Genomic DNA, 27,282 nt, shown 5'->3' with positions numbered 1-27,282 from the left:
TGCCAAACACAACAGATAGAAACAACGCTGGTTATTAAGGGACCATAATTGCATACTATTAAAACATTACTGTCAATCAGCCTGTCTGATCCGTGTCTATCAGTGTGTCTGTCTCATTTATTGAGAAGACATTGCTTTACTTTAATAGAAAACTCAAAGGTATTTTTCTAACTATGACGGTTTTGGTAGCTGATAAAAAAGACGGAGGCTTTGATTTAAGTTAAATCAATTTTATTCAAGCAAAAGTCATCTTAGGCCACAGAGTAGAATTGCACTTATTTCCACATACACTCCCGGTAGGTAGTCATAAGCAAGGCTTGGAAGTTATTGTGTCTCCAATTTAAACTACACAGACAAGGACAGCTGCATACATATGCGATAAAAGGCCTGCATAAGATAAATTCCTTCATCACTACAGTCTTGCTATTTCTACATCTACTTGTTAGTGTTCATTGTGTCCATATCAGTATCAAGCATGCACTATGAAGGCCAAATAAATGATTGCTAGAGGACTTAATATAACGACTGAAAAAAGGAAAGAGTTCCATTTGCAATAATGCAATCGCAGACAGAGTGAAATGAATACACAAAGTAATCCCAAATCCAGTGTTGGTGCAGCAAATATTACAACGACACAGCCCAATTAAATTTTTAGCACACTCAATCACCCATAATGCAAAGCAGCATTGAGCAGAGCAGAACAAAAATACTATGGTCTACCTAGGATTAGCTCTAAACTGAACAGACTGCAAATAAAAGTGACTGTATAATAAAATTAAAATATTACATGGGAAGTATATTGCATTAAAATATGGATAAACATCTGTGTGACTAAACAGAACTTTATTAAAGGTTTGCAATCAGCTGATTGATGCAAGCAGCACAGTATTTGTTTGGACAATCAGAACATTCAGAAGGCACTACTCTTCCACATATGGTCAGTAAGGTATGGATGTATTTGTGGCTGTTCTCCATTGGAGAAACCTATTAAGACATCCGTCTAAAACTACATTTTCTTACACTGTTGTGCTTGAACATTTCATGAAGGCAATATTTGTGGCACATCCTTGAGAGCACCTAACTGAAACTTTTGTTCTTTCCTTTAAATTTTGTGGCAGTTTCTGTAGCCATTGTCAGGCTGCTGGTCTGATCTTTTAGGCACTTATCTAAACACAAGCTCATACTAGATCTAGATGACTAAGGGCGAGGGGTTCAACAGTGTAGTTAGCTTTGTATCGTCAGGTGACCAGTGAAACTCCTCTTCATTCAATCCTAAATTTAATGTTTTACATAGAGAGCTCAATTAGCACTTAACCATGTGAATAAATAAAATAAAGCATTGGATCCCACTATTCACTAGTCAGCTGAAACAATTCGCAAAACAGACCTTTTTTTTATAGAAAAAAAAAAAAAAAAGAAAGAAACATCTAAATACTGGTGTTACACTCTTACACTCTTTTCCATACACAGAAATGCCCATGTGTGGGAAAGAGGCATCTCTTCTATGGTGTGCAGGATTACTGTACAACCTTAACTAATGCAGAACAGCACATCCTAAAAGGCACTTTTCTTAGCCTGGCACACAAAATCAGTGGATATTAATAAAAACATACAAATGTAAATATATGAGGAGCGTTTACAACAATATTCTTCACTTCTATTCTTGTGGCTGGAATGTGTGCGTGTGTGTGTGTAAGCACACTTTGTCAAAGAGTCAAGGATGATTCATTTACTTTTACTTAATTTTACTCTCGTTACCAACACTTTTGTATATAAATGTTTAAGTTTTCTTTGGTATGTGCATGGTATTCTAATTCAAGCTTAGGGATGTCTGGGATGGTGTATTAATACAGGGTAAAACTGCAGTACTGTGACCATGCTTTACTCATGCACATATGCAAACACACACACACGCACACACACAGTTATGATCCAGAACAAGGAATGAAGACCCCTGCAGAGGGGATAAGTGGAGCTCAGTAGCCAGTAATCATGTAAATTCATCCTCTGAGAAATGAATAATGCACAATGCTCCACTTTTCTTCTTCATTGTTTCACTCCTCCTCCTCATGTTGATGTTTATGAGTAATTCCAAACTGTAAATGAAGAAAAGACCAATTAGTTTCACCAGGGAATGTTTAAATGTAATAACTACAGAGCGTTGCATACATAGCACAGTGAAAAATGTCGTTGCATCAGGAAGTCTTAGATAGTGATGAATTCTAATCAATCTGACTTTATGTCTGAGGTCGTTGCCACGCTGAGTGAATCTGGCACATGTTCCTGATGGTATTCAGCGATAGAGAAGAGCCTAAAAATGTGAAGTGCCCTAATCTTGCACAGTGCTGTTTATCAACATCAACAGTTCTGATCATTACATGTTGAAGATTACATATTATAATAAGAACTGTGAGCTTTAACTCACTGAGAAACCACGATAACATAACTATTAACACTGGTGACAATAAGTTTCTCTCATCACTAGCTTGATACTGACCGACAATGATGATGATGATGATAAGTATGACGGCTATCAGGATGGCCCACATCTGCAAAGAGAAAATTCAATGCCAAATTCAATTATTTATGTATGAAAAGATTATTAAAAACATATTATTCTTTTTAACGATATCAAGTCTTTAAATGTTTTCTGAACTTCACTACATACTACACAGTATGATGTGTAGTCAAATAAATTATTTGATGCTCCTAAAACTATTAATATTTAAGGCTTTTATTAAGACCAGTAAACTTCTAACGTGAAATGTGAAATCCATTTGAGATCAGTAAGTTTTTTTCCACAGGAGGTAAATGTGTGATTTTTAGATCAAACTGTGTTTAGGCACCTTGCAGTTCTTCCACCAGTACTTTCTTTTCAGCTTGGCAGCACTGGTCTCAAACTGGGAGGCTCCAGCCTGCAGCGCATCTGCTCTGTCATCCAGTTCAGACAACTTGGAATCACGTTCCAGTACTTTGTCCACATTAACGCGCATAATATCCACCACCTGGTCATCCAAAAAACACACAACAATAAACACAGTTTCCTGATGCACATGAAATTAATGCTGGATAACATCTCACTAAAAATGAAGTTGACTTAATTTGTTTTTCTTTTGTAATTACTAGGGATCAGAGACAAGGACTGGAAATGCTCATTCGGTATACTGTACATGCTGTATACATGCACAAAGTGTTAAATAGCCTTGAACAATGTTACGTAATAGGTCAATAGAGAACACATTTTACAAAGTTAAATAAATAATATGTGGATATGTGGATTTTGAGTAAATAGAGCACATCCAGAATCAGACAAACATGCATGTCCATACACATAGTATCACAGAAGACACGTAACCCATATGTTCCACTGATCCACAAACCTAACTACTGCCCCTCCCCTCAGACGGAGTATCAGGGCGGAGAGAAGCGTGTAGGCCCATGCAGGTCTTACATAACCATGTAGACTGTGATTATATAAACTTCTGGAAGCCAATTTGATACTCTGTGTGACACATTAAGGTTAAAGTTCTGTGTAGGAGGGGCTTAACAACACAACACAACACAACACAACACAACACCACACAACACCACACCACACACACACAACACCACACACACACACACACACACACACACACACACACACACACACACACACACACACACACAGAGAGACAGAGAGAGAGAGAGAGAGAGAGAGAGAGAGAGAGAGAGAGAGAGAGAGAGAGAGAGAGAGAGAGAGAGAGAGAGAGAGAGAGAGAGAGAGAGAGAGAGAGAGAGAAATGAGTAAAGGGGATTAAGAGTGAGATTTGGCAGCCTTTTTCCCGAATGGCCTCACTGACATGGTTCTGAATATCATTCCTCAAAACTGGAAAAGGAACGGCTTTCAGTGAATATCCTTTGGCATGTGAACTGACATGTGAAGGTAGAGCATTAGACAGCAACTGGTTCCACATTGTGGTGAATCATGGCTGCCAAGGGTTATGCAAGTTTCTGTGCAAGACCAACAAAAGGGAACAGAGGGAGTCACCATTTGTGTGAGTGTTAAGGGAGGATATACAATGGAAAAGTTAGATTATTTAAAAAATTACATGTTATTGACTTTGACATGGGGTTGCGTTAAGGTTTTGAGGTTTTATTTTGTTTTAAACTCAAACTCCTTATGGTAATGCATGCACTAAGTGAGACCACTGTCAACATTAACCTGTGTGAAAATGAGGGCTTTAAATAGATGACAAGAGCCAGCAATCACATGCATCATACCTCATCCACTTGAGCCTGAGTCTGCTGCAAACGCCTGTTGCCTGACGCTGCCCCAGAACCTTCTGGACCCGTGGCTGACCTGATGAAATGATAAAAATGTTTCTTACATACTGAGGAACTTAAAATCTACCTAAAATGTACAAGCATTTGTCACTTTCACTTCGCTGGCCACAAAACGAGAGACAGTGGTATTTGTTGTCAGCACAGAATAAAATATTTCATAGTACAGTGTCCACATTTATTCTCATTAAATTGTTTGATAATTGTTCTATTTCCTCTGATAGAAACTAGAAGTCAATTGAAAGGCAGAGCTCTGAAAATAGCCGGGATTGTGGCCCCAAATACAGGCCAGGGTAAAAACAACAGTGAATAAACTGCCTGTGTTTATCTACATATACAGGGTATTCTGTGTTTCACAAAAAAAGCACTGTTAAGAAATGATGGGTTGTTTGGCTTTAATTAGTAATGAGTATGTAGTCTTAGTCTTTTTAACAGCTGTTATCTACTGCCACCCTCTGATCTGAGCCAGAATTGCTCTGAAAGTGTCACAATTTGCAGCATACTCTCATACGCAGCCCAGATCCAGACATTACTTGACGTGTACAGTATGCATGCGCAACCATGAATACTAAAACACAAACATAACACAACAAATTTTAAAACCATTTGATAAACATGTGCTCCATATCAAATTAAAATATCAGAACCTGATGTTAAGCAGTACAAAGGGAACTCGGCTACACTGATCAGGAAAGTATTGAAGGACCCAAACCTTCACAGCCTCTATTAATTCTCTGGGGACAACAGATAAAAGGAACTTCTTAGTTTCAAGAGTAAATAATATAAATAAAAATAGATTAGACATTTGTATGTTTTCTGAAAAGTCACCTATGAATAAGGAAGCAGTGAGTCAAAATGGATGCACTTCTCCATACTCAAGCAAACTCTTTCATTTTTAAAAATGTAAATTTACTACTTTCACTAGCAAAGACTTCAAGAAGCAAGAAAATATATAACCGAGGGGTCCTGCTTTAGGTGCTTTGCATTTCATGGGTAATTCTGATGTATACTACAATAAGATAAAGTCAGAAAAAAATATTTATCCAAGAGCTGGTTGTTCTTGCAGCCTGGTAGTTACTAAGAACAAGTGCAAACATGACAGCAACAAACAGTGTAATATAGCATGTCTGTCTTTCAGAGGTGGCTGCATCTGCCTTAAAATACAGCAGAAGGCTAGTAGTGACATCCAACCGTTCCCTTAGAGTCAAGTTGTCTGTGGACAGTCAACTCAGAAATGGCATCAGTCTCTGCCAGGAAGCCTAAGGAACTCCATTTCCATTAAATCCTTTGAAAAAGAAGACAAACACCACAGCAATGGGGAATATTAAATTAAACAGACAGCTATTATAAACAAACTACAAAGGAGCATTCGTAGTACAAGTAGTTAGAATAATACTTTCTTATTACAACAAGGAACATATTGTGACATTTCACTTTGTTATACTTGTTGTTTTGCTACTGGAAAAAAGGAAAACCCCATAACATCATTCGTAATGTAGCCTGTACTGTACAATTATAACATCACAAAAACAGTTGAATCAAACCAAATCACGACTCGCTTGCTGGAAAAACACCAAAACTGGGTCACAAGACTTGACTACAGCCAATAAGAAAATAGCTGTGTACATTGCCTCTCCATTGCAACCACTGTATATTCTACAAGTATATGGTGTATATTCACCTATGTGCTAAACATAGCCACAGATATGCACCAGAGCACACCCTGCAGAGCAAAACTTCACCCAATCATGTTGAAGTTTTGTGTCTTTCACACAGATTGTTGTACCTCAGACCACAATGTGCTTTGTTCTTTATTCTTCCATAACAACAAAGCTTCATAACAAATACAAATTTTAAACGGAAGCCTGTATATCAGTACACTTTGCAATTTTTTCAATGATAAAAAATAAAATAAAAAATGATATAATGGAAATAGTGTTAAATAAAGGAATTAGAAACATGCGGGTGCGTGGTTGATCTGTGGTTCAAAAAGTATTCAGTATGAACACTGCACTGTCCTCCATTACAAAGAAACCCCCAAGCATGTCTGCAAAATGTACTTAAAATCATAAAACACATATAATTTTGTAGCTCCTCAGTTCATCTGTATTAAAAATGTTAATCTATAAAGAAATCCTTTGGAGTCAAGACACTGACTGAATGATATGCTGAAGGACATCATGCATGTTTCATCTTTTATATCTACTTCAAACACACACACATTTGCAGTTGTGCTATTGCTTAAACCTGACCTGTTATCATTTTGTATAACTTCTATTTGTTATACACCTTTATTTTATGGCCTTTTAAAGACCTTGCTTTTGGTGTAAGAGCAAAACGATCAAGACGAGTCAATATATTCAATCACTCTTACATTATAAAAAATAAGTGAACATGGATAAATGAACGAGGAAGGTTATTTTTTTTAAAAAAAAAGTAGGATTAGTCTTGATCTGATTTTAAATATAACAGTTCACTAAAGAATTACAAACTCACTTAGATAATCAGACTTCCATTACTCAAGTATTTGTACAGTTGTGGTCCTACTAAGTCAACCAACACTACACTTCCTATTTTAAGTCTACGTTACCACTACTTGTGTTTAGTTTTATATTGTGCACGTAGCAATGAATCCCACTCAACTACAAAAACGTTTCAGGACTGTTTTCAAATTAACACATACAAGTAGCTAACCTGTAGCTAACCTGTAGCTAAACGAACCAAACCTCCGACCGGAAATGGTAGCTTTTAGCCGCAGACCCCAAAGTTAGCATTCAACTTAATGTATAACATCAGTACTTACACCAAAATGTGGCCGTCATACATGCATATAATTAACGTAATGCTTTGATTGTCTACTTAACTACCAAGTTAACGTTGATACAATTAGAGGTTAGCGAAGTTAGAGAGCCGTTGCAACAGTTAGCTTAGCTAAGTTTAGCTAGCTTAGGTCTCATGCTAATATATAGCACTTGTTGAAGTTCGGGGCGTTGTTTTTTTTCCGCGTCTTAGTTCAATACTTAAAAGTTGGACAAGTTTGTAGCATTTGATATACATGATTAGGTAGAAACACAATACTTACATTATGAAATGTTGTATTTTTTTTAACAACACCGCCGATGTTTCTTGCCTGTAAGCAAAGTGACAAGCCGTAACAGTCAGTGCCGTCGGTTGTTTTGCTGCCTTTTGGTGCTGTCGGAAATGGGAAAAGTAACACGTACCCAAAAGTCAAACGTCAGAAGATAAGTAATGTACTTACTAAAGTCAAGAAAGTTTCTATTTTCTTTTTCACCCCACGATCCAAATTGATACGACAATTCATATTAATATTCTGCAGTCTGCAGAATAATCTTTTGTACAACTATTACGTGGAATAAAATTGTAAAACAAATTTTTTTCTGTTACTTAATTCATATTAATTATGCAGTACCGCACAATGTAATTCATTTGATCCTACACTTAAAATATCACACGGGTGGATATTATCTGGCGCGTTTTTTATTAGATCACAAAGAGTGTTTATTGTTTGAAACGTAAACGTTTGAGCTTACGGTGAGCACTTGAAAGCAACATTATAGACGAAGTCAGTGCATACCAACAATTATTAACGCAAAAGGCCACATGCTCACGAAAATGTAGTAGGATATTATAATGTAGCCGATTAAACGTGGAAGTAGTTATTGTATATGTGTATATCCACCCTTTATTTATTTTAATGTTCAACAGTACATATAGTAGAAGGCTGTATAATGACAGAAAGAGAAAGCGACCATCAAAGCCCGTGATCAACATGTGACATGAGAACAAAACTGAACTGATCCATTTATTTAAGTCTCACTACACCTATTTCACTTCCACAACTGAACGAGTTAGACAAGACATCCTTATTTTTAAGGGTTGAACATTTAAACGACTTTTTATTCGTAGTAGATTTAGTTGAATTATTTAGAGCAAAGCAAACAAAAACACTAGAACCCCTTTGCCTGTCCATTGTTCTAGTCAGAAACAAAACTCAATTAAATCCAATTCAGTTCAGTTCAATTCAATTCAAATCACTTTATTTGTCCCCAATGAGCAATTTAAAAGGGCATAAAGTAGATAAAGAACACACAGAGTTTACAAAAGCCAATTAAACACATTAGCTGTGGCAATGAGTTGTTTCCTAATAAAGCAATTCATCAGTGGTGAAGTCGGCAAGTGCTAATGCTTTAGGTAGTTTTGACCAGATGAACAGATTGCAGTACTTATGTTAAAGCAACACAGTAACAATGCACAAAACAAATACAGTCACTTGTCAGTTCATTAGATACCCTATTGAACAGAAATGAACACACTCTAATATAACAGCCCTGCACTAAATCTTATTGTCACAAAGGCTGTGGTATTCAGTGTTTGTTTCAAATAACTGAGAGAGCTGTGGATTCAACTGTGTTTTCAGTTTGGTGTGTGTGGTTTGTAGGATCATTGATTTGCATTGTGTTGTACTGACACATGTTAGTCAGTGGGCTAGGCCAAATAACATCAACACTGTAGCGTTTAATTCAATAGTTTAACAAACAAATCCTCCAAAAATGATCATACAGTTGAATTACCACCTCTCTCACACTGCATCAGCATAAACTGAATATTATAATAGTGGGAGATTTAGTTCAGTTATATTAGATTGTTTTTGAGGCTGAAATTTCAAAATATGTGTTACTCTTCCAAGAGCCAAATTACACATTTTGTACGCACCAACTGGTTTTGGAGCACTGGTAAATCGCAAACAATACTAAACTCTCACTTGTAACCATGCATGTTGTCCCCCTCAGTAATTGAAATGATCCTCTTAAATGTCAGTTTATAGATCACTGAGTGGATAAATGTGCATATCATATCTCCAACTAGCATACAAAACAAAATTAGACAAAGTTAGCAAAATGTGAATAAAATATTTATGTAAAATTAGCTGCTAGCATTTGTTAGTTTGTACTTAACATGCACATACACTTCATGAAAGGTCAAACTGAAATGTACTAAAAAACAAATCTAATATTAATATACGTTTTAAGTGTCATAGAGAATCTGCATCTTTATGTGTAGCTAAATGTACTGTAAATACAGAAGCAAGGTGACAATGGTCTATTTTCTTACATGCAGGACTTGAAACAGACTTTTCCAGCTAAGTAATATATTGTAACAACAAGAACTGGTGTGGTGGTAACACATGAAGTTCATCTTATATTTATAATAATGTATGTGTGTAATTGTAACTCTGTTGTCTCTCCATTGAGATGCAATCTAACAAAGATGACCATGGTACCAAGGTGCTTTTGGGGAACCCAGGCATCCTTTTACCCTGTGACAACACTGTCATCTTGTGCTCTCCCTCCTGGCTACATCCCAGATCCTTCGTCCTCCACAGCTTCCCTTCCAGGGTTCTGCTACAAGACAAAAGTAAGCAGAGTTTTGGGCTTTGCTCGTGAATAGCTTGTGTAATATAAAGTTATTTAGCACATTTATTTATTTAACAGTGTAATATAGTTAGTATTCAAAACCGAACTAGTCAGCTTACATAGTTTTTTTCATTTGGAGCAGCACCTCCCTTATACAGCAGGACGGGGCTCTCCTCCTGTAAATAAGTTGTTGTCACATTATTAACCACACTCAGCTTGTTATACAATGCAACAGGCATCTTTAATGGTCTTGTCTGTTAAAACGAATAATTCTTTATGGCATAACCTTATGCAGAACAACAAAATATATACCTAAGAGCACAACAAGACAGAAACCCTACTTCATCACATTCCACCTCTCTGGTGGCTTTCATGCTGGTTATCCGATATGTGCAGCAGGTGCTCTAAATAACAAAGTCAATGTTAATGGGCTTCACTGTGTCTTCAGATTGCAGGTCTGGTATGTAGGAACACGGTAATGGTAAACGCCTCAGTGACTTGCTTGACTAAGTTACACCTTGTCCCTGTTAAACAGAGGAGTGCTTCTCAACTCTTATTCCACTTTCTGGATGCTGTCTTTGTTCATGATTTTAAGTTTCATGTGGATAGAATCTCACCCTGTACAGAATTAAGGACATGGCCTACTTTTAAATGAGACCTACCTGTTGTTGTCTGTACTTACTGACTTACAATTGATGTCAAGAGACTGCAGAGAGAAATTCCGTGTGATGATATTTAAGTTTGAATACATTCTAACCTATTTAAACTTGTGAGAGTAAATTTCTGCATTTGCAGTGTCAACAGTAAATGTTTAAAGGGTGATATAAAAAATAATACCAAAAGAAATACAATAAAAAATTACATATAGTACAAAATATGTTACTATAGTCTTGTCTCAAAAAAACCTTAACACAAGTCAAGCAAGACTAATCTATTGATTTTAATAGCAACAAAACATGGTCTTGTAGATAAGAGTGATAGCTTTGCATGTGTACAAGAGACGCAGGTTTATGTAGGAGACGAGACAAACGTGAAAACATTTAGATGGTACATTTTTTAGGAGCATTTTTGGTGTACTTACATATCCCACGTTCACTTCTACCAGCTCTCCTGCCTCGCTGACTTCTGTGCTGCAGCCTCCGGGAAAACACTCCGATGTGCGCTTCTCTCGTATTTTTTGCAGGAAATCTGCAGCGTCGGATTTCCTGAGAAGTGCTACCAGATAAAAGGGTGATACGAGTGCATTCATTTAGCCAAAATAATTGGCTGCACATCACCTTGATATATCAAAAAGATCTCACCTCCTTCACAGGCGTAGCAAACCATGAGCATCACAGTCAGCAGTTTTGCAGCCATGTCCTCTTGCAGGCTTTTCATCGGACTTGAATAATGTGCCCCCCTTTCAGCTCCTGGTACTTTGCATTTGTCACCTGAGAAATCCCCACGCCCACCAAAGTCCTTTGCAGCATTCCCACAGGAATGAAAGACATCAGATGGATTTGTACTGAGCAGCAGGGAGGGAACACATCATAACCATGAGTACTGTGCTGTCCTAAGAATTGTCCAAAAACATTCTGAAGGTCTAAACTAAACGGAAACCCTTTGTGTTTGCTCTCAGAAGTTGAGTTTCTTGGAGCGTGACTATCTGACTGACTGATAATGTCCACAAAAATAGTCAACGCCTCAGGACTGTATACTCAGTTTGTTTGAAATATATATATTTATTTATCCAGAATGTTTACTTTGTAACTGTTTCACTGCCAAATTCCTTCATGTTTCGTCTATTTAGGTTTTTAATTCTTATGTGTGAGAGAGAGAGAAACGTTTTTTCGATTTTTCTGTATGTCGTGAACGTATTGAGAAACTGACAATAAAGAACTCTTGAATCGGGCGGCACAGTGGCGAGGTGGTTAGCACTGATGCCTCACAGCGAGAAGGTCCCGGGTTCGAATCCATGGGCCGACTGTCGACCTTTCTGTGTGGAGTTTGCATGTTCTCCCTGTGTCTGCGTGGGTTCTCTCCAGGTACTCCAGCTTCCTCCCACCATCCAAAGACATGCTCATTAGGTTAATTGGTGATTCTAAATTGGCTGTAGGTGTGAGTGTAAGTGTGAATGGTTGTCTGTCTCTCTGTGTTAGCCCTGTGATAGACTGGAGACCTGTCCAGGGTGTACCCCCGCCTCTCTCACGATGACAGCTGGGATAGGCTCCAGCAGACCCCTGCGACCCTTAACAGGAATAAGCGGTTACAGAAGATGAATGAATGAATGAAATCTTGAATCTTGAATCTTGAATCTTGAAATTAAACACGTCGGGTTAAAACTTCTAGATGAGTCTTCAAGGAACAAGCACAAGGTAGAGAGTTCAATTAATTGGCACAAACCACCCAGCAGCTTCAGAGACAAAAGAAAATGACCAGTGGTTGTAAAGACACTTCAAAACTGAAATCATCAGAGTGATGCAGAACCAGACAGACAGACATCCAGAAGATGGAGGCAGAGAGCTAAACAAAGTACAAGTCGCATGGAAAGGACGACTAAACAATGAGGGAGTAATATTAAGCTGGTGAAAAAGAAACTTCATAGGTGTAGAATTCATGCAGATGGGGATATTGTGGGCAACAACAAATATCTGGTGAGTCCACTAAGACAATAAACTTGACTAAACACGCTGTCTGTGAGAAAGGTCAGAGTCGTCTGCGCTTTCTCAGGAGACTCAGGGTCATCAGAGTCTGCAGAACCTTACTGCAGATGTTCTGTCACTTGGTGGTATAGCCAGTATCATCTCCTACACTTTAGTGTGCTGGGGCAGCAAGGTGAAGACCGCTGATGCCGACAGACTCAACAAGATTATCAGGAAAGCTGGCTCTGTCATGGGACTGGAGCTGGAGTCTTTGGTGACTACTCCACACCCCCTGCCCACCACACTGAGCTGCTGAGATTATTGGACCACCGCAGAATGCCAGAGGAGGTCTTACCTTTATTTCATAGTTTTTTGCAGTTTCTATGTGTGTCCATGTGTCTGTGAGTGTTTACACTGACTGATGATGTTCATTGTTCCTGTACAGGTGGAAAACCTACGCTCTGCAGTTGCAGCTCTGAACACTTTCAGCAGAGCTGGATGTTCACCTCCAAAAGGCCATGGACCCAGAGGAGGGGGGAACACGACAAGCCCTGCTGCTTAAACTGGCACAAACAACAAATGTCTTTATTCACCAACACACCAATCTGGCCCTTGATGCCATGGTGCAACATTGCAGCCATGGCTGGATAGTGGGCACTCTGTTGAACACTGGGCTGAGGTAAGAGTAGAGGAGAGGCTGCATCAGTGGAAACATTGAAGTGAAGTGTAGTGAAACGTCGTCACTAGTGTTTCTTATTCCTCTGTCTTTGTCTTTCTTCGGTCATTGCTGTGTTGCTGTAAGAGAGAGCATGGCACAACCCCTGCACAAGCTAGTGGACAACATTGGAGCAGCTCCCATCTTCTCAGAGGCCCCTTGTGTCTTCACAGCTTTGATTGAGGACGACTATGGACATGTACTAAATGTTTCATCAGGTGTACTCTTGATTCACTCTAAGTTTGTAATTATACACACTCAAATATTCTAAATAGACTTTTCTGCATCTTGATCCAAATGCTCTTTGTCTTATGTGCATTATTTTTCATCTTAGTAAGTGTAGACAACAAGTTGACAAAAACTAAGTAAGGTCCACTAAATTTATTTGAGTGTGAGTAAACGATCGTATTTTATGCTAGAAATAAGGTCCAGGTTGTAAAAAACAGTAGTTCCCCTTTAAATACCATGTTAAACTTTAAAGTGTATTGTAAGTGTTCGGGCATACCTAAGAACTGTGACAATTGGGATATTATTCAGCCATTTGTTTCAAGTAAAATACATAAATCACTAGTGTACAGCACTAGTTTCTGACCTGCTAAGCCCATCTGATGAGATTACAAGAATGTCACCCGAAGCAAAAGGCGCTATTTTTGGTAAGTATACAGATTGTGATTGGTCAGTTCTTGTCAGGAACGACAAAGCGTGATTGGTTGTCACAGTTCTTTGTAGCTGGGCGGCATTTGATTGGTGTCCTCCATCATACAGATGCTATTGCAGTAGGACTGACTCTCACAGGATGGGTTGGCAGGTGTGATGGAATGCCAGTGGCCCTTTGCATCTGTACAACAATGTGAGTTATAGCTCACATCTTAGGTTTACAGCAGTTCAGCTTGAAACTTGTTCACATCGTCTCAGCATGCCATACCTGAGCTCCAACTGAACACAAGGAAATGGTGTACGTTAAATTCAAGGTATGACCAGGGGGAAAGCCCAAACACAAGTAATTCATTGCTTATGTTGGGGCAAAATAAGTTGTGTTTGGACAAATAACTATAATCGCCCCTGATTGCCTTTAGGGGGCGCCACTGATCTTCCAAAAACTTTATGTCTAACCTTATTGTTTGCTGTGGTTACTTCCCAGCGGTTTTGTTGCACCAAATAGCATCCAAAACAAGTTAACAACCCGTAAGATTTAAAAACAAATATATCTGGAGAATTCCACTTGTGTGCCGGTCTGTGCACACAGCAGAGGGTTTCTTTTGCCCCTCCTGTTCTCATCTCAATGGTGAGAGGCAGCGTCTTTTCAGAGGATGCTGGTGTGAATGGGCTGATCCACTTGCAGGGATTGTTGCTGGAGGAGGCAGCAGGACGGCAGGGAAGAAACTATCCGTGGATATTTTGTTAGATAAAACCTTTGATAAGCCTCAAGAATAGATCGGTCACTGTAGGTGGAATATGCTCATGTGGTAAAAGTCTTTTGGGTAGTTTTTTTGACTGCATCCATCACCATTGTGCGCCTCGGAGCGCCTCTCTCTCTGACCCACGAACCCCATCCACTGCGTCACATCATGTGGATTATTTTGTTGTTAATCCTGGCAGCTGCTGGTCCTGATGGGAGCTGGGGATGTCAGCTGCCCCACGACTGGAGACCGCAGACAGAAGCGTGCCGCGCCGAGCTGGCGGAGATCATCGTCTTTGCCAAGGTGTTGGCCCTGCACAAGGAGTCGTACAGCGTCTATAACTATCTGCCGTATCAGCACGACACCGACCTGCTCTTCTCCGCTGAGATTGAGCTGCTGTGCGACCAGGCGTGGGGCAGCATGCTGGAAGTCCCCACAGGCTCCAGGTTTAATGTCACCGGCCTGGGCTACTTCCCCTGCTTCTCCTACAGCGTCACCAAAGACAACAACTACTACTTCTTTCTAAGGTGAAGGACTATATATATTATATATTTGTCACAGGTGTATGACATTTTTCTGGCTCCCATGCCTAGATATAAATCAATCATTGCAGTTAACAACTAAGTCTTAAAGATACAAACAATTATATGCTTCAACATACTTGTAAATTTCTATCACAAATTAACCTTTACCCCATTCTTAGTGTTTCAAACACATGATGTAACTCTTGTCTCTGTGACTGTCCTGAGACGACTCAACACGGATGGCACAAATAAGATGTCAAAGTAGTTCAACTCAGTAGCTAAAGCTTTTCGATCCAGAAATGCAATGTACAGTAATCCGTTGAGTGGTTAAAGAGTTCCGGAGAGAAAATAAAGACTCTCCAAGGGTTCAGTCAGTTTGCACTCTGATTGGTTGCTATCCTCATACAGGTATATTCTCTTTCAACCAGCATCTGTCTTTGTTGCAAGCTGATTTAATGCATTTAATAACCAGCCAAACTTTCCACTCAAATTTCTCCATTATTCTCCAGTATGTATCAGGTTAATTCTTAAACATGCGTTGGACTGAAACAACACTGTTGCTCAGGAAATGTCAATTGCATTCCAGCCAGGGTAATTACAGAGCCAGACATTTCCCAACAGCTTGAAGGTGAACCTACAAAGAATTTTCACTCAGGAGAGTTATCAGCACACCAGCAGCTGGCTGGACCACCTTTGGTCCTGCTTAAATGCACCAGTATGCCATACGATGAAGGGGACGTGTGCTGACAGGCTGTGCCGACATTTCCATGCACATTCTGCTCCCAAACTGATGAAGACCTAGATATTCAGGGGGGCAATGAAAAGCACTCCTCAAGTTTGATGTTTGGCCGTCCCACATATGGGTCTGCAGCAGTGCCAACAACAATAGTATTTTATAGCATACGTTACACATCATATATGCAGAGTCACACATGTGTGACCGCGTATTGCTGTGCGGGACGTCGGCTGAAAGGCTTTAATTATGATTTCACCAGTCTGAGCTAATCGTGCCTGCAGGGATGACTTTGCTGTCCCCTGTTGTGATGGGGAAACTTCAGCCTGTAATCAGGCAGACAACCGCTATCGGAAACTTCATGAGCCTGGCCGAAGCAAAGCGCATTTTAAGTGCAGACCTGAAAACAATTAAGAAGCAGTGATTACTACAGTAAACCATTACTGGTCTTTCTCAGTGTTTACCAAGGACATAATGGAAGGGACCCCTCCCACCCCCCACCCCCCAAGATCTCACATTTTCCTTTGCAAAACACTTTGGACCACAAATGATAGGCTTACCATAAGCAAAACCTAGTTCACATGGGTATGCAATAAGGTAATAATTATGAAAAGTTTTATAATCCTCTGTTTGTACACCTAGGATTAACTACTACAGAGATCATTGCAGTTATGCTCAAGAATGTGTTCCCTCGATTTTTACAGAACTATGTGATGAGTTTCATCTCATACATCCCATGTTGAAATCCACTGATTTGTTGTCTGTTCCTTCCACCCCAACCTCCTCCCAGTTTGGACTTTGTCGCTATTAACAATGTCTGACAACAACTACTACAATATCAGAGTGAAATTTAACTACGGGCCATAATAAGCTGGTGGTTGTTTTTTTATGGGAGGATAGTCTGGTAATTGAATGTAAATTCGATAGCATTACGAGTCGAGAGCAGATAATGTCATTTGTATTTGACTCTTAAGTGAAGGCGACAGTTAGACAGGTAGTTAGTTAGCTTATTTTAGCATAAACACTTGGAAAAAAAGGGGCAGGTAGCTATCTTGACTCTGGGCAAAGATAGTCAAACGATTGTTTTATCCATAAAAAGAACAAAATTGGCAAATTCAACAGTAGGTAATGAGCCAGACTATTTCTGGGCTTGGAGCAATAATTCCTGAAGTTATAGAAATGCACTTACGCTTGCCAAGACATCAGCTAATCAAGATGTAAAGTGTTAGTGTTGTCTAAGTAGGCTGCAGAGGAGGTAGCAGGAGGATTTAGTCATCTTCAAACAAAGCCAAGTAAGCATGATTCCAGTCTTCATGCGAAGCTAAGCTTATTTTTCGTCAAAAATACAGCAAGTAGGTGTATTTTCCACTTACTCCTTCAATTATTTTCTCAGGATCTTTATTAGTTTTAAGTGTTTTATAACTTTCCCAAGTACTGCTTGCTTTTATCTGATGTGACATTGGGAACTACATCACCCAAATACTCATACATCAGCTGATTTAATGAAATGAGATACGGTCTAACAGATTGTGTTCGCATCCTCTACTTCATTGAATTCTTGCCAGCTTGAGAATCCTCAGTGTGAACCCCAAACAGATGGGTATACATTTCAAAGAAGGGTTGTTGTGGCTACTCTGCAAGTCTGTGCTGAAACTGTGTTAGCAAGCAAAAACCGAGAACTTCTCATCAGTCTCCACTGGACATTTGTTTCCTGTTATAAAAGCCCCAAAAACATAATCTCAGACCAAAATAGTCTTTCCAATCTGTCATGAGTATAGACTCCCAGGACAGGACAAATGAGAGCGTATCATAGAGAAAAATGCGATAGAGGATTTCCCTCAGGATGTCTAAATAAGACAGATTGAGTGTTCTGCTTCACCCGCATGTTTGCTTTCAGCCCACGTTTCACTCCTTTAAGATTTTTAACTTCCCTGTCAATGGAAAGAAACCAGATACTGGAATATAAAGGTGATGAAACATGTATATTAACATTTTCTGTTTCGAAAGCATTTGTGCTTGTGCTGCTTTAGTACGATGGACGCTCTGTAAGAAAGGTTTGTTGAGTTAACTTGAGTTATTTGTTCTTTTATGTTATTTTTCCTGGAATTGTGGAGGCCAGACAAGTTTCTCTGGCTCGACGGTCCTTCAACTAACCTTTGACTCTTTCTGTTGATACAAAACTTCAACTTTCTTATTCCTGCACAGCACACATACCCACACACACAACACAGACACACAGTCGCTGATAGGAACAGCCAAACTTTTGGTACCCCTAGAGGGATCCAAGATGGAATCCAGATGTATGAAAACTCGCTGCTTTAAGACTTCCTAAAGATATGAAACATGCACCCTAAATCCCTTTGGCTTGTAATTTGCTGGTTTTAGTCATCCACCTAAAGCTTTTATTTGCATAAAAATAGACTGGGATCTGTTATCAATTCTGCTTTTTGTTTCTCCCAAAATGTTTTACTAATGTCACGGGCCTGTCAATTTTATATACAGTATATGTGTACATCTAAAATCACTAAATGCTCAGTGAAACAGAGTTACTGAGTCAAACAGGTCCATTTGCTTTAATTTGAATGGAGTCCTGATGACAACTAAAGCTGCAGTGTGGAAATTTGGAATCTATTGGATGCTCATTTATATGCACGCTATAGCTTTAGGCATTACATCTTTCTTTGAATGTGCATCTGCATCTGTGTTACTTGTCAGACAAATTTGTACTAAAGGTCCCTATTTTTTGTTTATTTACCCCTGGATCACCAAATGGGGGGAAGTGGACTTAGACATGATTTATCAGCCACTTACAACATAGTCTCAACATCTGTCAAAAAGTTTCACTTAAATTTACACTCGCAATGGGTCGTTAAAGTACCACTCATTGGAGAAAACGAATATACAAACAAAGAAAATAAAAAAACAGTATCAAAACAAATTGTTCCAATGGCCGGTGAGTATTTGGTCACTGACAGACCCTAGTCATATGAGTTTCAAGTGGGTACCACCCACAGATGTTCCTAATAAAAACCTAAACTCCCCAGTTTATAAACCCAGCCATATAGAACTGAAGAAGCTATCTGGATCTGTAATGAAACATCTTGACGAAAACCCAAAAAGTCCAGTTGCCTTTGTTTCAGCATTGCTTTTGGATATACCATGATGACTGAGAATCTTCAGACACTGGATAAACAGAATACTTTCCCTTTCGGCCATGCAGGATGGATGAGAACTACAACATTGTGCCCCACGGAGTAAACTTCCAGGACGCCATCTTCCCCGACACCATAGACAACCACCGCATGTTCGCTAGCCTCTTCCAGTTTTCCAACTGCACACCTGGAACTCAAGTCCACACCTTTACTCCAGAGTGGGAGGCTCAGGAGGACAGCCGGGTATGTAGCCACACAGAACCACCAACATAGACTTGAACTGGTAAAATGTTTGAATCTTTTAAAGTTGTCTATCTTGGGCACTATCTCGGGTGAGAAACATCTAATTTCATTTGGTTGTTAAAAGTCTGTAGTGGCTTCACAGTTACTTGGATATTACAGTGGAATAAACACAGAGAGCCAAGTATATTGTGGTTCACCTAAAAAGGAATCAGTATTACATCTTATTTTTTTTGTAACAGTGAAGACGCTGGCAAGCATAATATGTTCTTATTGCAAGGCAAACTAGAAACACATTTCCAGAGGTTTGGCCACACAATGAACTCAATATGTTTAAACAAAAAAAAAACACAATCACTAAAGTTAAACCAAGGAACGTGGATACACCATAAAAGTATATTACAACTGTTAATCACAAAATGGTTCCTGGATTACACAGAGAGGGGGCCGTGAAGATTTGTAACTTAACAGTGCCGGGGAATCTGAAGCTCACTCACTTAATACCCTCATAAGGATGCATATTTAACTGAAAGATGACCTTAATCAAAAGGTTCAATCTCTGATCTCCTCTTCACAACCTGCTGTCACTCTTTAACTGATGAAAGCTCATTTGGCAAACGCTTGTCCCTGCAGTTTGTCTTACAGTCCATGTTTCAGTAATATATAAACGATTTCCAGTCACTCAACGCTGTTTTATCTTTAAAAATTAAACCTTTGGCTTAATCCTGCTGATTTGAGTCAGTCCTCTTCTGTCTGTTTCCAATAATTGGTTGTCTACTCATGAAAGCAAAATTCTTCCGTGAGAATGAAAACATGGTTTTATATTTCCATTAACAGCAAACTTCTGGGTCAGGCCTATGATTATAATTACAGAATGATGTGTAGTTATCAGTGCAGCTTTATTACATCATTGTCATGATTAGATTTCCTTTTAGCAAAATAAAAACAGACATTGTTTTCAATGGTACTGAGCAACCATTGTTTAGACAACTGACCTAAATTCACATCATATCCGATCGTGCAATGCACCTCATAAGATCCAGTTTCAACCAAAGTAAATCACAGGGGATGAAGTCATTTTAAGATTTAACACCAGGCTGTACCGGTAATAAAAACATTATTGAAGCAATGTTTTTTTTGTTTTGTTTTTTTACCTCAGTTTCAAGTCTCTAATGCATAAATATTAGTTTGACCCGTTCTGATCTGTCGGCTGCAAACTAAAGCAAAACTAAACATAACACAAACATACTACTAGATACTTTCCCCTCTGAAATAGCAGATGACTCAGAGAATATTTCACTGTTCAGAAATCTGACTCTTAAAAGTTAGCAACTTTAGAAGTCCTTCTAGGTATTGAAGGTGTGCCGCATGGATGCGTTTTGGGGCCACTAAAAAAAAAATATTTGAAAGATTATTTACCAGGCAGGAAGGCTCTCTGTAGAAGTATGGCATTGTGGGAAATTATGGTTTCTGTAGCTTGAACTATCTCTACTGTTGGGGCCATTTTTGTTGTTTCACACTTCTCATACATCTCTAGCAGTGCTACTTGTCAGTATGCTTATTTTCTTATTATGTCCAGACAGATATACAGAGAAATGTCTGTGCTCCTTTTCAGCATTTGACAATAACTTGCGTATCTCTGTTTACACAATACAAATTGACAGTGTTGCAGAATTAAATCTTCATTATATCAGCCTTTCACATGATTGCAAACTCACATTTAAGTATTAAATAGAAAGTCGTGTTGGTAACGTAAGTTACCAAGATTAGACTGTTCAATGCAGTAATAACAGTGTTTAAATGTTTTACAATATCATATATGATTGAAAATTCATAACCACACTTTTGAGAGCTATTGTATGTGAGAGATAAATGATTGAACCATCATCTGCTTGCTTTCTGCTACTCTACAAATCATATTTAGCTCTATGTCCCTCTCCCCCTCTCCTGCAGCCCAGCCCCCCTGCTCCTCTTTGTGGCCACCAAATAACTTGCATTGATCTTCAGTGCTTTTATGTTTAGTTCTTTCTTTTTTTTTTTCTCCAATCCACCCTTTTGTTGCCATCTTCATGTACTGTTCAGTACTGTGTAAAAGATTTAGGCAGGTGTGAAATATATATATATATATATTCTTGCTTTCAAAAATATAAATAATCATTTTTTTTATTTTTTAATCAATTTACAAAATACAAAGTGAGTGAAAACAGACAAAACTAAATCAAATCAATATTTAGTGTTACTACCCCTTGCCTTCAAACCAGCATAAATTCTTATAATTACACTTGCACAAAATAAGCGATTTTGTAGCATTGTAGACGCAGTGGTCGGCCAAGGGAAGTAGTGCAGCAGATGAAAAACACATCAAGCTTATTTCCCTCCAAAATCGGAAGACGTCCAGCAGTGCCATCAGTTAAGAACTGTCAGAAACCAGTGGTACGCCCATCTTCTCTCCGGACAAGTCTGACCAGATGGGGTCTTCATGGAATAGTTGCAGCCAAAACAATGGAAACAGGGCCAAGCGACTCAACTATGCACTAAAACATAGGAACTGGGGTGCAGAAAAATGGCTGCAGGTGCTCTGGACTGATGAGTTAAAAGCCGAAGGGCTGGACGGCAGTGCAGTAATGAGTGTCTGCAGACAACAATGAAACATGGTGGAGTTTCATTGCAAGTTTGGGGCTGCATTTCTGAAAATGGAGCTGTAGATTTGGATCAGGATTAATGGTGTCCTCAGTGCTCAGAAATACAGGCAGATTCTTATCCACCATGCAATACCATCAGGGTGGCGTATGATTGGCACCAAATTTATTCTACAGCAGGACAACGACTCCAAACGAACAGCCTATGTCGTTGAGAACTATCTTCAGCGTAAAGAAGGACAAGAAGTCCTGGAAGTGATTGTATGGCCCCCACAGAGCCCTGATCTCAATATCATCGAGTCTGTCTGGGATTACACGAAGAGACAGGAGGACTTGTGGAAGCCTACTTTCACAGAAGATATGTGGGTAGTTCTCCAACAACCTACCAGCCGAGTTCCTTCAAAAACTGTGTGCAAGTGTACCTAAAAGAATGATGCTGTTTTAAAGGCAAAGCGTCCTCGCACCAAATATTTGATTTGATTTAGATTTCTCCTCCGTTCACATTTCTGTTTCTTAAAGCATTCTTAATTTTTCCACACCTGCCTAAAACATTTGGACAGTACTGTGTGTCCCAGCATGCCTGAAGAATATGCATTCAAATGTGGCTTTATTGTGCAACACTCACTCAATATGATAATGAAAAGAAAATGTAGGAGATGAAATATGCTGATTAATAGTTTAAACCAGCTGCTATCCTCCAGTCAGTTTTAGATACCTGCCTCAGTTCAGCAAGCCTAATGGCCATTTGTTGGTCTGCCTCTAACTGAGTGTGTGTTCATATGTGAAAGTCATACTGTGGCTGCACATGTGCGATTTTGTTTTTCTTTTAAAATTCCTCCTTTGCATTACAAAGTTTCATACTTGCACGGAAAGCCCTCAGGGGCTAAAGTAAGAGCACATGGGAAACATCCACGGGTAATATTACAACAAGTAATGTACTAACCAGTGATGTGGGCCGGCAGCCGGCAGCACATTTTTAACATTTCCCTCAAAGCCCTCAGCGGTTGTTATCTGATGACAGTGAATTTACATCGGTGTTTCACGCCGGCCCATGTGGAAGCATTAGGATCTGCTGAGGAAATCCACACTCAGGCACTCGGGCATGCCGTTAGACGCATCTGGTGCCAATTGTTTTCACGTAAGAAAGGTCCAGGCCTTTGGCTTGTCTGTTACAGGTTCACAGGCATGTTGGGTTTCATCTTAGTAAAACAGGGAGAGCGTGTTGTGTAACCATTTTCCTTACATCAGCTTGATCTTTGTCACTACTTAGAGCTACACTGATTTGTTGACATTGGCTTATTATAACCTTATTATAATACTAAAACAGCCCATGAACTGCTATGGAACTTTCTAAAATAATACTTAATGATTCATTTTTTTTATTCCTTTTCTTTCTGTTTAAGTACCAGGCATCAAAAAAGTTCCTCTTTGAATGATTTGTCCACGAACAGTGTTAACACTCACAAGCTTCTGGCACTGGTTGTTACCTTAAGGAGCATGGCTGAAGCTTTCAGTCATTTGACCTATAAGGAAATCCAGTATCAAAAATAGCAGATCTGTCTGGTGCTACGTCACAAATGTAATACAAATATATTAAATTGGACTCTAGTATTTACAACTCAAAATGATTTAATTCAAATGGTAGTGCAGGATGAAATTTTGTGGAAAAACCTTGCACAACATACTGTGAGCTTGTACTGTTAAGTAAAAGGTAACCACAAAAGGACCTGATCACTAATTTTTTAAGTTCAATGTCTAAATGTGGCGGCACAGTGGCGAGGTGGTTAGCACTGATGCCTCACAGAAAGTAGGTCCCTGGTTTGGTTCATTGGTGATTCTAAATTGGCCGTAGGTGTGATTGTGAGTGTGAATGGTTGTCTGTCTCTCTGTGTTAGCCCTGTGATAGACTGAAGACCTGTCCAGGGTGTACCCCGCCTCTCGCCCGATGACAGCTGGGATAGGCTCCAGCAGACCCTGCGACCCTTCACACAGGAATAAGCGGTTACAGAAGATGAATGAATGAATGAATGAATGAATAAATGTTATATTACAGTTATTCACATGTTTGCCAGGTGTGCACTGCCTTTCCAAATATTAAAATGTGATGACTGTAATAGCTGTAATAAACATGTCTTTATCTCTTGCCTTCACAGTTGTTGTGCTCCACAGTGCAGAAGGCTCTGTTTGAAGAGGAAGAGCGGGTGAGGACTCTCTCCCAGAAAGTGCGTTCCTTGGAGAAAGCTAATGGCCACCTGAAGGAAAAGGTGAAGACCATGAAACGTCTCCTACGTCTGGCACAACGAGAAACAACAAAGGAGCAGCAGACCCTCAGCTTCAAGCAGCTCTACGAGTCAAAGACGCCCCAAGGTCACCCGGACCAGGACACTACCCAGGACCAAAAGACCCAACCACTTAAAAAGATCCTCTCCAAGAAGCTCAAAAATTAGAGTTTTTTTTTTTTTTTTTTCAGTTTTGTTCAGGGGAAACCAATCTGTGTGAGTTTAAATGTTGGCGAGGTAATAGCAAACTTTATTATATTCTGCATCTTATTTCCAAAGAAACATTATTCATCCCCTGAAAGTTGTCTGTGGCAGCTGCACTATCAAACTTTGTTGATCCAACAAAACACATTGCATTGATTGTGGTTCAGTTGACCTGTGCCACTGAGACGACAAAACAAAGAAACTGTTTGTCAAGTGATGATTTTTTCTGAGTAACTGTAGCTATTTACTGTCCTGATCTCAACTTTCATCTGTTTAATTTAGTGGCAACACAAACATTTAGACAGGACAGAACACAGATCATGTTAAAACATCAAAAATCTCTCTTTTTTTTCTGTGCTGGACACATCATTCATCGTATAAATGCTACATTTCTTACTTTTGAAATACTCTTATCACAATGGTTCCTATTAAACTTCCGCTTTTTTCCTAAGTTAACGGGGCACAAATGTAGGTTGTGAAATTAAGTACTTGATTTGTTGAAGTCTTAAGAAAAGTATGGCAATTTTGGATATTAGACAAGGCTCTGAGCTAAAATCAGTTACTCTGAATGGGTGTACAAGTGTTTCATTGTAGACAAGCAGGGGCTATATCGAAGCCTAAAGACGTCACTGACGTCACGTCGCATTGTGTCACGTCACGTCATATCACGTCATATCACGTCAGTCTTCTTAACCTGTGTAGAGATTCTTTAAATTCAGTGAATTTTGCCTGAGCTCTCCTGTATTCACATGAATTTTGCTGAACCAAAGTGTCATTTTTGTAATTGAAACAAGGTGCTGAGCACCCATTAAGTCCAGCCAGTGAGCCTGGTGTGGTACGAGATTGGCTTTTTCTGTGTCAGAAATGAAAGGTTGCCTTTTTATGCATTCTGTATTCACTTTTGTTATTATTTAGCGTTTTATAAACTATGGACTGTCTTGCTTTGCTGACAGGATAATAATCTTTGTAACTGTATCTTTTTCAAAAATAAATAAATTAAAAAATTTAAAGTGGGGAGATTTTTTTTATGACGTACATATTCTAATTGTATTGTACTTTAACGTGACAATTCAAAAAAGAATTCAGTCTCAGCATAACATATAACCACAGATCAAAGCTGGTTATAGAACAGCTCCTGTGCAATCACATCACATCTAATCTAAAGGATACATACAAATACATACCAATCAAACAACAAAAACAATTTTGGTGAAGAACTTCCCAAAGGTACAATCCACAAAACTGCTCAATTTGTAATCTGGGTGTGTATAGACTTCTGTTTTTAAGATCACATTTTTATGTCTCACTAAACTTTCCAGACTTGTCCATTCAGCAACGGAAAAGGATTTCATGTAACTATCTGAACCAGTTGTGGTTCTGTCAACTTGTTTCCTGACATCGGTGCACTCAACAGTTCGGTATAATTTATGCACCAAAATTCTTCTCACCTCCAACATATGATGACATTTTAAAATAAACGTGTCCAGAAATGCATCTAGCCAAACAGCAGAACAAAACGACCACTGGAACGGTTGTGATGCAGGGGGGCTCATGAATTTAAGTTTCAAACCTCAGATGTAATGTTTCCTGCTTTCCATGTATCCAGGTCAGAAATGATGAATGCTCTCTGGCATGCACAAGCTGCGTAGTGTGATTCGCTGCTAATAAATCAAGTGTGTGTACCAGTGTGTTTTCAAAGAACTGGTAGAAATTCTAAAGCGTCATAAATCCTTAAAAGAAATTGGCCCTATGTTGACCTCATTCTCTTTTGTCCAGTTTAGAAGTGGAACAAAAATGAACAAAGGGTCATTACAGATGCAAAATCATTCAACATAACTTCCAGGAGAGCTAAACCAAATTTCTTCCATATGGAGCTGTCGCATAAAACTGAGGGAATGTGGGACAGGGTTTGCATGACTAGAGGAGAAACCAAAAAAAAAAAAGACACATTTCAAACATGTTTTATGTCAGGAACTCTCTTGCACAATTGTTCTGCAGTAAAACTGGCTACGAAGGGAACATTTACAAGCTTGCCCTCTCTCGCGCATCATTTGATCTCTTGAGTAAAGAAAGAAAGTGTTGCAGAGAACAACTCGCGACTCTTCATGTTTTTCGCTGGCTCTTTCTTCTCCCCGTGAAACCTTTGCATCAGACAACCTTGCCTGCAGCCAACTGTCAAGATCCCATGGACCTGAGCCAAAGATGATATACACACTCTGCTTTCTCAACATAAACCACCGTGCACACCCAAGCTGCAAAACAGATGTCAGGCAACGCGGCTGCACAGTGGTGGTCCCTTCCACAGGACCTGGCAATCTGTGGACACGGTTTGTTTGCCTGGCTTTGTTTTATCTTATCAAATGTTGCTTTCTCTGATTGCTCTGGTTTCTTTTCTGTGCCGATAAAACCAGGGTGTCTGATTGGTTAATACATTTGTTCTTTTTTTTTTTTTCCATTTCAGTTTGTATTTTCCCAAGCAGTTAAATTTGGCCATTTGCTCTCTCTATGACTGCTTCACATAGAGAAGTAAAAAGACAAGTTTCTGGCTCTGAGTTTTGTAACCTGACATTGGTTTTATACTTTCTGTAGGTAATTGCTTGGCTGTGCATTTAGAAAGCCAGGTTTTTCCTCAAAAGCAAAGAAGCCCAGCTCTTTGTGTTTTGAATTAGTATCTCTTATTATATCAAAACATGTCTAAGAGTCTACAGCTGTGCAGGTAATTCTGTAAGGCTGCAGAATGGTGCTTTGAGCTAAATGCTAACTCTAACATGCTGATGTAGCAGAGTTAGTGGATGTACTTACCATCACTACACACTTTTAAGTTATTATTCTATTCAGTCACATATTTCAATATTATACTATGCTTTCTATTATTGTTTTGACATTCTTTTTAGGAGTTAGCCACAGACTTTTATACAACTGTTGTAAGATGTCCAGCTAGGAGCTAACAGTCAGTCAAAAGGCTAATCAAAACTAGCTAACCAAAACCAACCCAGCTATACTACTTACTGTGGCGT

General features: G+C 39.1%; 3 protein-coding genes across 3 annotated transcripts; 1 reads left to right on the top strand and 2 right to left on the bottom strand.

Annotated features, from left to right (window-relative positions):
• Window positions 1-1,405: 1,405 nt before the first annotated feature.
• On the bottom strand, window positions 1,406-7,532 carry vamp3 (vesicle-associated membrane protein 3 (cellubrevin)). The gene is made up of 5 exons (XM_084543127.1): window positions 7,406-7,532; window positions 4,264-4,342; window positions 2,847-3,005; window positions 2,498-2,549; window positions 1,406-2,096 (listed from the first exon to the last, which is right to left on the bottom strand). Coding segments are annotated over exons 1-5 (309 nt in total). The 5' UTR covers window positions 7,408-7,532; the 3' UTR covers window positions 1,406-2,079.
• An 884-nt stretch (window positions 7,533-8,416) lies between these two features.
• LOC311487033 (uncharacterized protein) lies at window positions 8,417-11,199 on the bottom strand. Its single transcript, XM_084543126.1, has 4 exons — window positions 11,060-11,199; window positions 10,840-10,973; window positions 9,878-9,934; window positions 8,417-9,746 (listed from the first exon to the last, which is right to left on the bottom strand). The coding sequence occupies exons 1-4, from the start codon at window positions 11,133-11,135 to the stop codon at window positions 9,699-9,701; spliced, it is 315 nt and encodes a 104-aa protein (XP_084399252.1). The 5' UTR covers window positions 11,136-11,199; the 3' UTR covers window positions 8,417-9,698.
• Window positions 11,200-12,790: 1,591 nt separating this feature from the next.
• ccdc3b (coiled-coil domain containing 3b) lies at window positions 12,791-24,353 on the top strand. The gene is made up of 3 exons (XM_084543125.1): window positions 12,791-15,021; window positions 18,972-19,146; window positions 23,936-24,353. Exons 1-3 carry the CDS (start codon window positions 14,663-14,665, stop codon window positions 24,227-24,229), a joined length of 828 nt encoding a protein of 275 aa, XP_084399251.1. The 5' UTR covers window positions 12,791-14,662; the 3' UTR covers window positions 24,230-24,353.
• Window positions 24,354-27,282: the final 2,929 nt, after the last annotated feature.

Source organism: Chelon labrosus (assembly GCF_963514085.1).
Source record: "Chelon labrosus genome assembly, chromosome: 4".
Lineage (NCBI taxonomy): Eukaryota > Metazoa > Chordata > Actinopteri > Mugiliformes > Mugilidae > Chelon > Chelon labrosus.
The sequence above is the reverse complement of the archived record's forward strand: the minus strand, read 5'-3'. Positions and strand labels throughout refer to the sequence as shown.